This window comes from Calypte anna, chromosome 1, assembly GCF_003957555.1.
Source record: "Calypte anna isolate BGI_N300 chromosome 1, bCalAnn1_v1.p, whole genome shotgun sequence".
Classification (NCBI taxonomy): Eukaryota; Metazoa; Chordata; class Aves; order Apodiformes; family Trochilidae; genus Calypte; species Calypte anna.
In genome coordinates this window covers 76198717-76211613 of record NC_044244.1, presented here as the reverse complement: position 1 = coordinate 76211613, position 12897 = coordinate 76198717, and the positions used below count along the sequence as shown (strand labels likewise).

The 12897-nt window shown below is 41.4% G+C and overlaps 1 protein-coding gene across 1 annotated transcript in view; it reads right to left on the bottom strand.

Annotated features, from left to right (window-relative positions):
- CBLB (Cbl proto-oncogene B) overlaps nucleotides 1-11287 on the bottom strand; it is a 130670-nt gene extending 119383 nt beyond the window's left edge. Inside the window, exons 1-3 of the mRNA XM_030469215.1 lie at nucleotides 11190-11287; nucleotides 9870-10028; nucleotides 797-1047 (exon numbers count right to left, since the gene is read on the bottom strand). Coding sequence (XP_030325075.1) covers nucleotides 797-1047; nucleotides 9870-10016 — 398 coding nt within the window. The 5' untranslated portion in view covers nucleotides 10017-10028; nucleotides 11190-11287. The remainder of the gene's footprint in view (nucleotides 1-796; nucleotides 1048-9869; nucleotides 10029-11189) is intronic.
- Nucleotides 11288-12897: the final 1610 nt, after the last annotated feature.

Sequence of the window (12897 nt, the reverse complement as noted above, 5' to 3'; positions counted from 1 at the left end):
CCTTTCCATCTCCTGTTCCCCACTATCTCCTTTAAAAAGGGGACTCTCTGGAAACAGCATCATATCATTTGTCTGAATAGATTTAAAGATATACCACACATGGCAGTGTCTATTTGCCACAACATTGCTGTAACCCTTCCCAAACAAAGCTGCAGATTTTGCACATTTCTTGAAATATTATTATTACAATACTAGGCAATAACATCTAATATTAAAAAACTCTTCACTCATCACTAAGAGTACATATGGAGCGGACATTAACCCCTGGTATTAAAACTGAAACACAGCAAACCAGAAATCCATGAGGTTTCTCAAACAGCTTCTCAGCACCAAACTAACATTATCATCACCTTATGCTAACATCACACAGTATCTAAAAAACTGAATATTATTTAGTTCCATTTCATCTCTTGTGCAAGCTCTAAGTTAATATCCATCATGGCTCCAACAGTTCTAAGAACTGAGGTAAGGGAGGTCAATCTCAATCCAAGTCACACTCACTCTGCCTGAGGGGAAACTGCATATTTTAAGGCCCTGTGAACAAGTAATTACAATGAAATTAATGTTTTATGAAGGAAATGCACTTGGTTTTAAAGGTCACAAAGTGATAGATAAGAGCACACGATGGAACAAATCCAGCAAATTACTGATTGACCTGCGGGGTCAATGAATCCAAACAATAAATATTTCTGCTCTTTAAATAATTAAAAATGTCAAACGCAATGGCTGCAGGCAAACAGTATTAAAAAAGCAGACAGACCAGACAATATACTTCATATTTAAATATTCCACTTACCTGTCCTGTGACTGCTCCTCATACATTCTTTCCTTTCCTTCTTTGAAGAGTCTTATAGCCCGTTTTGATTTTTTCATGAGACTGTCAATGTAGATTTTAAAATACTCATTCTCACTGAGTTGTGCAAGTTTCTGGTTGTCATCATATTTGCTTAGTATAAGTCGCAAATGTTGATAAGTGTCAGGTAAAATGTCAAGTATGTAAGGTGGGCTGTTTTTAAGTTGAAGCTTTGGGTTTTGGCACAACCTTACCTATAAGCAAAAACAAGAACATGTAAAAGACAAGAAATATATTTGGGAAGAAAACTGTTCTGACATCTTACAGTTAATAGGTGCAAGCATATTTATCTATCCAGACACAAAGAATTAAAACCTACTTCAATTATATTCTATGAAATCCCACCACAGTCTCTAATTTCAAAGGACACAGAATTTAACTTAATCCTGTCACATCTATAAAGAGCAAACAAACTTACTTACATAGTTTGAGGGTTTGGTTTAAAATTTAGAATGTCTTTGCCTGACATGCTGAGTATAATGTCAAAACACAGGATGCAACTCATACCAAGAGCATTAGCTTTGTACACGTGTTTGTTGCAGGTGAACTTCCTTAGGGATGTTTAAATGTCTACAGAGAACTGACTCTATAAATTACCTTATCATCTGTCTGCCTCTTTTCTCTAACCAAAACCAGAACCTGTCAGAACCTAGAGGAACGTTAGGTTTAAGAGGTCTACACATATGAAAATGTTCTGAGTGTTGATAGTAGTCCAAAAGCTGTTATTTACAACAAATTAAGATACCCACAAATACTGTAAACCAGGAAATAAACTCCATGTTTTCCAGTTCATGGTTGTAATAGATAATGTATTAATGGTTTGGAATCATCATGTTCCTAAGTGGCACAAAAAATAATTAAATCACAGGTATTACTTTAAAGAATACACTTCAGATTAGTTAAACACCTTTATTTGAATTAATTTAATTAATTAAATTTAATTTCCACTGGAATCATTTAGTACTGGGTCTGCATCCTGAAGATACCCAAGGTTAGACTAATTATCTTCTAACTACACAAATTCTCTAGTAATTTGTTCTGTAATGGTCTATAAAGCAAAAGGGACCAAGCCTAACAGGTAGTTCTTGAGTGCTATCACATTGAGCTACCCATGCTTAGCTAAACCAATGCAGAGAGACACATTCTAGACATGTGTGTGTGCAGCTGTACATATGCAAATACTTATGAAAAAAATTAAGTCCATGTGGTATGTAAGTTTTATGAGTATCATTTGGAGATCACCACATTATATATTCGTGACTCCGACATTCTTTTGAGGTAACTAACGAGGCTGTAAAAGCATCTTAATACTGCTTGAAAGCAGACTCCTATTCCTGCTCATGTATCAACTTCAAAAAAGTCCAGTTTTGAGCCTTTTGAGAGAGGGAAAGGGGGGATAGCCACAAACTTGTATCCTGTAACAGTAATCCCTCTAAATTCCAAGCTATATGACTATTTTTGACCCATTCTGCACCATTAAGAAATTCACTGCCTTAAGATGGTTTCCACTAACAGAGCTTGAGGAACCACAAACAGTGAAGGAAACACAATTTTTTTTTCCTTCAGAAATTTACACACAAAACCACACCTACTCACTAGATTTAAGTAACTGCAGTCATATAAAAGTGAAGAGAGAAAAATGGACAAAAGTCAAGCACTAAAAAGTTTTAGAATAAAAGTCTAGCACCATAAGAACAGTGCAAACTCGTAACCACTCCAGAAATATTAACAGCATTCAAAAACTATTTAAAACATGACATTTGGAATAGCTCCATTGCTGATCCATTGTTATTTTAGTAATTTCTATTATTCTTCCATTTACTAAACATGTAATTTATCAAGAACTCTTCTGACTTGGTGTAGAACAGACACCTTCCCAGAGTAATTTACAGTCTCAGAAAATGAAAAGATAGAAGACTGATGCAGGCAAATGTGAGTACATCAACACACTACTTCTCACCATACTAAAGAGAAGTCCAGGGCAGTAGAAGTCAGGCATTTCTAGCTATAAAGAGCAGAGAAAAGTTTCAAGGAAAGCACCGAGAGTGATTTAATGGCTCATATTCCTCCTAAGTAGAGGAAGAAGCTGGAAGGAAATAAAAAAACACCAAAGCATAAAGAAATTTGGTCGTCTCTTCACCAGGTGAAGAAGCCTGGAACTGCAGTCAATAACTGCAAGAGCAAGACAGCAAGACACTCTGAAACTGAGAAGAATTTCTTTGTATTTCATGTCATAAAAAGAAGCTTACCGGGATAAAAAAAAAAAGAATAACATGGTCCATGCCATGGGTTAGGAGATGCCTGCAGCAGCAGTCTTAAAAGACTAATGGTTGGATATGATGGCATTCTTTGAAGGTCAGAAAAACAAAGCTGAACTTACATAGAATATCAACTGGATGAGAGTTTTAGGTGACTGGATTGATGCATGATGTTATACTTGTCTGTGAATTATATCTCAATCTGAAAGGTTTAGACACCTGAAAAGTTACCTAAGTGAAGACTGGGTGACAGTATCACCTCAGAAGATCAAGAAAGGATCTAATGAGAGACTTATGAATGAGATTAAACATATTTTTTTAGTTATACTGAAGTTAAGCTGACAGCTAGAATTTTAAATGAGATTTTAGAAACATCAGCAAAGAATTTTACACGTGCATACAGAAATATATGTAAATTTCTTTTTGTAGCAGAGTTAGAAGAACTGGAACCCCAAAGAGAGAAGTTAAAAACTTTAAGAATAATGTTGACATTCTTCATATGAACTTTTATTCTGTGATTTCTGATTTAGTGAAAACTTGAACCAAGACTGATGTCCTCCCAAAACCAACTTTCTGGGGCAACAAGGGTAAAAAAAAAAAAAAACATCAGAAAACAAAAAACCAAGAAGAGCAGACAAGAGCAAAGAAGGCTGCAATCATTTGGAATTGTTTATGCACCCCAATTTAAACCTCACTATCAAAAAACTATTAGTTATCTTTCTGAAGTCAGTAACTTCAATTGGATGTGCCAACAAGCAGAATATAAGTGGTTTTGTATGTATTAGAAATACCATTACAAATATAAAACAACAGGAAAAAAATAACTCCCCTATGCTGGCTAGTATATTTTCAACAGTCAATCTATTCAACCATGCAAAAGTAACATCCAGTTACCAAGAAGAATTAGTTTCTCTTTCAGATACTCTAGAAAGTCATCTTCGGTACTGTATCATGACATACAGCCATACACATCAAAACAGGATCCTGTGGCCATTGTGGTTTACAAGGCTTCACCTTCTGCTGAATTTAGAGATAAATTCAACACATTATGAAACTCTTCAACTCCAGAACAAACCTTTAAGAAAGGCACAGAAAAATTCTATAGTACAGCTTAATTAGTCCTATGCATTCTCACTGAAAAAATGCTGGTGTTCAGCTCAAGTCAGAGATCCTGTGAAGGATTACAAGGCTTCCTTCACTTTATAGAGTACACAAGGTTTCAGTCCAAAGGAAGTAAGTTTGTAAAGAGATGTCTGGTAAACCATATGTTTTCCAGAGTCAGGATGTCCTGACACGTACCACAGCAGTTCACAATTAAAAGTAAGCAATAAGAAATGACATCTGCTGACGCAAAAGATTTACCAGTACACCAGAAGTGGCACACAGACCTTCCCTCCAAAATAAAACAGAACTCAAAACAAAACAAACAAAAAAACCCCAACCAAAAATAATATCCCATATATTGCACTTAAAGCAACCCTCACCAACACCTTAGGAGCGGATATGAATCACATCACTGCATGATTTCTGCATTGTTATGTCTGAAAGTAAGTATGCGTATATTTAGCAAGCATTCGGTGTAAAAAATGAGAAGCAGTCAATCACCAAGTTAGAAAGAAATGTCTTTCTCTCATTGAGATAAACTGAGACAAAGCTAAGCTCCTTTCACTACCTCACTCAGGGTTAATCCAAGCATTTACTTCAGAATGACAGAAACAATTCTGATTGTGAAGAACTAAGGCATTACCTTAATCTGTCAGAAATACATCTAGCGAACTCAGAAACTTACAGACAAGTTGATTCTAGTGCCTATGGATTAAAAAAGCCAAACCCCCTTTCTCTCCTACCCTCCTCCCCAACAAAACAAATAGCACTGCATAGAATTTTTTAAGATATTTGACTTAGATTACAAGGCATTCTTTTATTCCCTAGCATCTTCAGAGATTAGGGTAGTGGATGCTTATTGTATTAAGACAATTAATTTCTTAGGAAAAACTATCTTCTATTCACTTTTTAAAGCAAACAATGAAGTTGAAAGCCCTGGAGCCATTTGACAAAAGAACTTTTGTTCAAGCAAAGTATAGCAGCCCTCACACAATCTAAACACCTAATGCTAGTCTGAGACAATAGAAGGAAAGTACCACAGCTAAAACACTGCAAGTATCTAATGAGTAGGACATCCGCTGAACAGTGCTTTCAGCTGCAGTGAATGGAGCAGAACAATCAGAGCACCAGTGTTTGCACTCTTCCAAAAGTACACTTCAAAACCAGCTACTGAACAAGTCTCTTCTACCATGCAGTACAAAAAAAAGTCAAGGAAAACATTTTGGCACCATCCAGCCTAGATGTAGCTCTGCATTAAGAGGACATAAGAGATCTGCAGCAAACCACAACACACAGTGTTACCAACAATGCATTCTGAAGAGGAAGGGGCTAATCAAGAAAACAGATGAAATCTGAACATTATGCTGCCTAATCATATAAGCCCCCTGCCAGAAATGACATTAAATGCAATGCATTTTATTTTCCACTGAAAGATGGTTTTTTTCTTCCTGAAAGAAGCCTTCTGGTCAAAATATAAGTAGAGGTGATCCATCATCAATCTTTTTAGCTAAGAATACACTAAGTGCTTGTTCAACAGCTACCACACTGCAACTGTGCCATATGTTTCCATAATGGAGGAACAAGCAACAACAGGGCTGATGCTACACATGTGCACAAGAACAGCTGACTTTGGAGGGTCACTTATACTTTCTTCTGATTACAAAAAAAAAAAAAAAAAAAATCAGCTTTCATTTCTCTGATTAAATTTTTCTTCTTTTTCCACAAACCACGTGTAAAAGACAAAAAACTTCCTATCAACTTTCAGAAGGGAATACACCAAAGAATACCACAGTTATGATTGATGATTGTCTTTTCCGGATCCTTTGTGGAACAATGACATTTTACTGAATTGGAAAGCTGAACATTAATGTAACAATGACATTAAATGTTGCAAAGAATAACCAATGCACACATTGTTTTGTGCACTGTATACTTAGATGCTGTTGAAAACCTGGATAGTGACAAATGTTAATTTAAAGAAAACCACATTGCTAAGTTACAGAGGTAATACAGCTTTTACCCACTAAGTCAATACTGTGAGCTTTGGATATTCATTTTAATTTGCTCTTAGGTAATTATTAAATAGCAAATCAAATTGCCATCCCCATTTATACAGTCAAATATGGGTGAGCCATGACAGAGCACCCAGTTCAGACAACACTGTTAATCTTCACAGTAGAAAATGTAATTATTTTCAGGCCCAAAGCATAAGAGTACTGAAAAGTGATTGAAAGTGGCTGAAACAATCCTGTTAAAAACAAAACAAAACTGGAACCCAAAATAGTAAAGTGTGCATAATAGTACTGCCAACTCTAAATAGCCCGAGAAGTAAATTATCTTAACTACTCCTATGTTTACATAATAGGCATCCTCTCCTAAAGTTCTCAAGATAACCATTATCCTCTAATAATACATGGCTAGTTTCTAGGTATTAAAATCATCACATTTAAAAAGCTCAGGCAAAAACATTCCATGTAGTCTATGCATATCTTAAAGAAAGATATTTTTAAAAAGTTTTTTTTTTTATTTACAGTAAATGAACTTTCTAAACCAAACATCATGTTTTTAAAACAGTAATCTGCTTGCCAGAAGTTCAGAGATACATGTTCAACTTGCTTATACAATGATAGCACTAGAAAGCAGGGCTAGCCTTCCAAACCACAAAATTATCACCCTTTGCACTGCAAAGGTATTAAACAAAATATTTTTTTTGATTCTTAGTGGTAAAGCTACAGTTTACCCATAGAAAAGCAGCAGGGGAACTAGACCTTGATGCCAACGGTTGATGTCACTTTAATAATGCAGTTACCATTGTAAATTTTTTAAAAGACATACCAATAAGGCTCAAAAAGTACAGATCCCAGTGGACGAAGTATAATAAGGAAGATGCAGATATGAGATGGAGCTAATTCACATTCACTGACTGCTTAGAGCAAAATTTTATTTTTATTCCCTGCAAGGATATTCCTTACAGTAACTTCTACAAAAAGGGCTCTAACCAAGAGTACTATCCCAACATTCTGTCCTGCTAAAGAACTCTTTAAAATACTTGATTTTTTTTCAAACTGGTGACAGAAATTTAAAAAGAGAAGATACTTCAATAGAATTGCAACCATGCAACCTTCTGCCTATTCTCGCAGCTGATGCATCAATCCATGACAAACAAATATTGCCACAAAATCTGAACAATCCAAAGTATGACGTTCAATCACTTCTACACAGAGAAGTCAGCATGGTATCCAAGTAGCCAGAACTTTTACATACACCATAAAACCACTGACATAATATATACCTCACAGAGCAGCAATATTTGTGGTATTGGCTAATCCTTTGTTGTTGAAAACAAGTAATTGATACAAAGAATCTCATCTGTCAAAGTAGGAAATTACAGAAAGGAAAGAAAGGAACAATTAAGAAAGAAAGAAAGAAGCAAAGAAAGAAATGTAAACCAGAACTTATTTAGCTCTGTCCCTAATTTCTAAGACTGCTTTTCTGTCATCCTTTTGTTGAGACAATAGCTTTGCTTTGTTTCCATTCTCCCTTTCCCTGACATCTTTAGAACAGGGAAGAACTTCAGCTACCTCAGTGCAGCAAAAAGATGGTTATTGTGGCTATTACAGCTAAAGAACAAACAAGGATAATGACTGTTATTACAACAAGCAAAATAGGCCTCACAGCCACAATCATACCACGGGTGGCACCCCACCAACTCTGCAGAGCCTACTGCCTCCAGTAGGTATTAATTTTATCAGTGACCCACCATGGAATTAAGTTGTAGGACAGTCTTCAGAAACAGGATTTGAAACAATGGTCAATAGGGCAGGTTTCTATTTCTGGTTTTGATCCAGGCAGAGGAGAAAACAACCTTCCTGTGCCTGCTATCACATAAGTCTAAGAGACTTCAATTTGTTTGCCCCCATGTTAAATTTGCTAAAACACAACCTTTTACTAGAAGTACCAAACGCTAAAAACTCAAGCAGCAAGCTACAGCATTCTCACACTGTGACATCATCTTGTCTGGTATACTTTAATATAATTTGGAAATAAAATTTGATTAACTGAGAGCAGCTTAATTGAGGACACTTATCCAGTAAAATAAAAAAGAAAGCACAGTGCCATGTCCAGGCTTTCCAGTGACTGTGAAAGAACAGGCCTTACTACTAGTGACTTGGCTATAGATCAGCCAAGTAAAAGCAATCAACAAGTCCAAGCAGGGGGTGTTTAAGATTTTCTAGTGACCATGAATATTCAAATTGACAAGGGGGCAACCTTATCATACAGGTTTATAAGTGGCCCAACATGGAGGAATTAAGCAGTACATTTCCCATGGGGTTTCAACAGCAAGGAACCAGATTCCTGGTTTTCAAGCCAAAAACTTCCTTCTACTGAAGAAAGCCTGATTCCAAGTATAAATGTACTTGTAGTTCTTACTACAAGATGCTCACTGTTTACAGCATCCTGATGATTAACAGGGAAACGTCAACAACATCTTCATGATTAAAAACCATTTATATCAACGCTGTTTTTTTAGATTTATAATCATCATCAGAAACTGTGGTGGAAACATAGATGCTATTCTTGGAGCATCAAAAAGCCTATAAAGACTCAATCAAATACTTTGAAACTACCACTTGTGAAGACACATAACATGAAATTATCTCCACCATATCAGCATAAGTAGTTATGAACTTTAAGAAATGTTAAACATCTGCATTTTACCAGAGCCAGAGGGAAAGCAAATGGTTGCACTAATTCATGAAGAATCACCGAGTTAAAAACTTCCAACTCTCTTGCCACACAGACCCAAGGCTCACAAGTAGTCACCATCACTCCTCAGCAGTTTCAAGTGGAAAGTCTCAAATATGCAAAAGAGCTGCCAATTTCTCCTTAAGTTACACCTGTTACAGTGGGACTGTTCTTAAGTTGAACTCCCCTAGGTAACCTATCATCATACAAGCTGTCACTTTGTATAATACTAAACAAAATATATAAGGCTGATGGAGAGAACTGTAAAAGCTAAAAAACTTCAGTCCTTCCACTTCCTGAAAAATGAGTTTCAGCACTGTGTACTTCTAGTTTCAAAATTAAGAGCCTAAGTACTCAGAAATCATTAAAATGCAGAACACACACTTAAAAGTTAGGCGTGCCATACTAATCTGTTTACTAAACTGCCAAGAGTGACATCTCCCAGTCCCCACGCACATTCCTAAAAGCACAAATGTATCAATGTTGCCATCATAAGCATGTCTCACAGGACAATTAGCTTAACCCAAGTTTCATACTTCAGAGGTCTCCTTTGCAGGCTAACACAGAATATGTGATTACAAGCCTAAGTTAAGCAGCTTTCTGTTAGGACAGCTCTTCAAGTTTGAGTCATTTTAAAGGATCTGAAAATAACAATAGCCCAAGGCAAACACACACATTTGTTTTCCCTCCACAAACCAAGATTTAAAAAAACACAGCCAGAGGCCATAAGAAAAAAAAATAAATAAATACAAATGGTGCTTAAATAACCTAAAACATAAGTCCCCTTATTTCTCGGGCCACAAACAGCAGATCAGTCAGAGATGCAGGAAGACACCCTTTCCCCACACGTACCTATTTAAGTAGCCCCATTTTTTCCACTGCGTATACAGACGAAAGCAGACACTCACCACTTTATCCATAAGCTTCCAGGTCTTCTCCACAGTTCTCCGGTCGGCAGCTGCCTGCTTGGGGGGACCCACAGCATCGTGAATGGCATCGATGAAGCCCAGGATCCGTCCCTTGCGCGGGTTCCGCCCGTTGAGGGAATTGGCCATCTGGGAGCCAAGCTGCCCGCAAGGACAGAGAAACACAGGCTCACAAGGTGCTCCCAAAACATCTTGTCATAAAACTCGCCGCAGCCAGCGAGGTAACACTTCCTCCACAGGCAGGAAAGGGCAAGACCAGGGCACGTTTAGGAACCAAGTTTAACTTTTCACGGCAAGCTGCGTAAACCCACCTGGCCCGAGTTTACACTGGCAGAAGCCATCCCGGATTGATTGTCAACATCAACACCGGGAGGCGGGAGGGGGAACCCGCAACCCGACAGCAGCGGGGCCCGACAGCGGCTGCCTCAGGGCCCGGGCCCAGCCTCACGCAGCTTCACCCCCCCCTCCTCATTCCCCCGCCGGCCCCTCCGCTCGCACCGCGGCGGACCCCGCCGCACCGGCGGGCAGAGGGCACACGCCCGTCGCCAGACAACAAAAGCGGAAGACGCGCAGCGGCCGCGGCGAGGGGTTTAAGGCAGGAGAAGGGAGAGGGAGCAGAAAAGCAGCGAAAGCAGCAGGCAGGGACCCCGCAAGGCAGGCGAGCGCCCAGGCAGCAGGGGCGGGCAGGCGGGCAGGCAGGCAGGGACCGGGCTCCCGGTGCACGCATACGTACAGACCAGCACCGAGCGAGCGGCTGAGCGCCAAGGGCAAGAGGAGCAGCCGACAACAAGCAGGAGCAGGCGGGGGACTGAAGACTCCTCACATCCCCCCCGCGGTGGCCGCTTCCCCCTGTCCTCAGCCCCGGGGCGGCGGAACGGAGCCCTGGCGAAGCGTCTCGTCGGACGAGGCTCTTCCTCCCTCCCTCCGGCGGCGGAGGGCTGCACTGCCCCAGGAGGCAGGCGGAGCGCATCCCGCTCTCCGTCCCGGCCGCCGCGCCGGGGGCGGTCGCCGGCGTTCCCCACGGGCGATCGCAGCTCCGGGCTTCGCGCACACGCCGGCCGCCCCGCGGGACTCTGCCCTGCGGCGCCGCCGCTCCCGCCGCTGGTGGCGGGCGGGCGGTCGCTGCCCTGCGGGGAAGCATAGGGAGCTACTGCCCTGCCGCCCGCATCGCCCTGCCCCTACCCACAGCCCGGCGCGTCCCGCGGGTGGGTATGTGCGAGCGTGTGTGGAGAGACACGGAGAGAGAGAGAGAGAGTCCTACAGACACATGCAAGAGAGAGATACAGATATATGCACACGCACAGGTCTGTCCGTGGCACCGCTCGCAGCCCCCGGCTGGCTATCGTCTCCCCTCACGCCTAGAAAGTGAGGCTGGCTTCCCGGCGGCGGCGGACCCGCTCCTGCACCCCTTCCCGCCCCCTCCCCGCGGCGCTCCGGCGGCCGCTCCTCTCCACGGAACATCCCCACCCCCCCCCGGGCAACACCCAGCCCAGCCCCGCGCATGCGGCCCGGGCATGGAGGGAGGGAGGGGGGGGGGGGGGGAAGAGAGGGAGGGAGAGGGGAGGGAGGGAGGGAGGGGGGGGGAGGGAGGGAGAAGGAGAAAGGGAGGGGGGGGCAGTGCCCAGCCCCCTTCTGGAAGGCGGGAGCCGAAGCTTAAGAACAGCCAATCACAAGAGGATCTGCGTTTGATTGATGTGCCTAGAAGCAAATGAGCTTTGGGATATAAAAGGGGCGGAGTGTCGGCCGGGAGAAGGGTTCGGAGATGGGGAGGGGGCTGGCGGGGAGTGGGAGCGACAGGGGAACTGACCAATGGCTGAGCTCGGAGGGAGGGAGGAGGAGCTTCCGGTCCCGCCTCCTCGCACATCCCCGCCTGCTTGAGGCTGAGGGGTTGCGTGGGGGGCTTCGGGCGGGAGGGGGGTGGCTGGTCTGGAGGTGTTTGCTGGCTCCTGCCGGTCTGTAAGGTTCTCAGGAGCTAAGGATACGGCCAGGAGCTGTAGCAAGGTTTTCCTTCCTTAGGTCTATGGGAGAAGTTGGGGTACCCCTGCCTGCTCCGGCACTTGGGGTGCCTTAAGAAGCAGTAGCTGTTCCTGACGTGTGCTGCCTCTGCGCTTCTCTACTGTGCTGCTGAGAGCCTGTGGGGTTTTGGGGTTTGATTTGGGGCTTTTTGTTGTTTTTTAAGTTTTCTTTTTACTTGTTTGGGGGGTCTTTTTGTTGGGTTTTGGTTTTCTTTTTTTGTTTTTGGTTTTTTTTTTTTTGGCTATAAAGAACAGGAGCTTCTTTTCCTTCTGTATATCTGTTTTATGATGAGGGGGGAGCAGGTTTGCTGTGAAGCAGGTGCTGAGGTTTTCCATGTTGGAAAGAGGCTGGAGAGCTGCAGGAAGCAAATGAGGCCTGGAAGGCTTCCCCTGCTGCTCTGAAAGGTGGTGAGGGAACATGTAAGCACTTTTTAAAAGTGCTTCTTTATGTATGTTTACTCTGAGATGAGCACCTTCTGGGGTTTATTCTGTATGTTTATTATGAGCACTTTCTGGCAACTAAACCGTGGGTGATAAGTATTTTTTGTTTAGGTTTGTTTTTTTAGGGCAAGTTTCCTTCAAATTTGTGTATTACCTACAAATGCTGGAGAGGAAAGAGTGAGGCAGCTTACCTGTACTAAGTACAAAACTTCAGAGTCTTTTGAACACGTTCCAAGGAATAATTATGCTTTGCAAATGTTAATCTTCTAATTAATTATCATACAAGGAAACAAAAATACAACACTTAAAAGTTTGAGGCTATTTTCTGAAGACACTAGAGGAGTGGTTTTAAGTTTGGAGTTTTTGAATATCATTGTGTTTTCTGTAGCAGTTTCTTTTCTATAGGCTTTTTTTAAATGGTTGCCTTTTTTTTCTCTTTTGCTGACTGTTGGCTTTTCATTAAAAGTCAGGAAAAAGGGTAAAAAAAACTTCTAAAGTGTATCAGTGTTCCTTTTATTTATATTGTTATGTATGAGTACTTTTAGTGCTGGTAT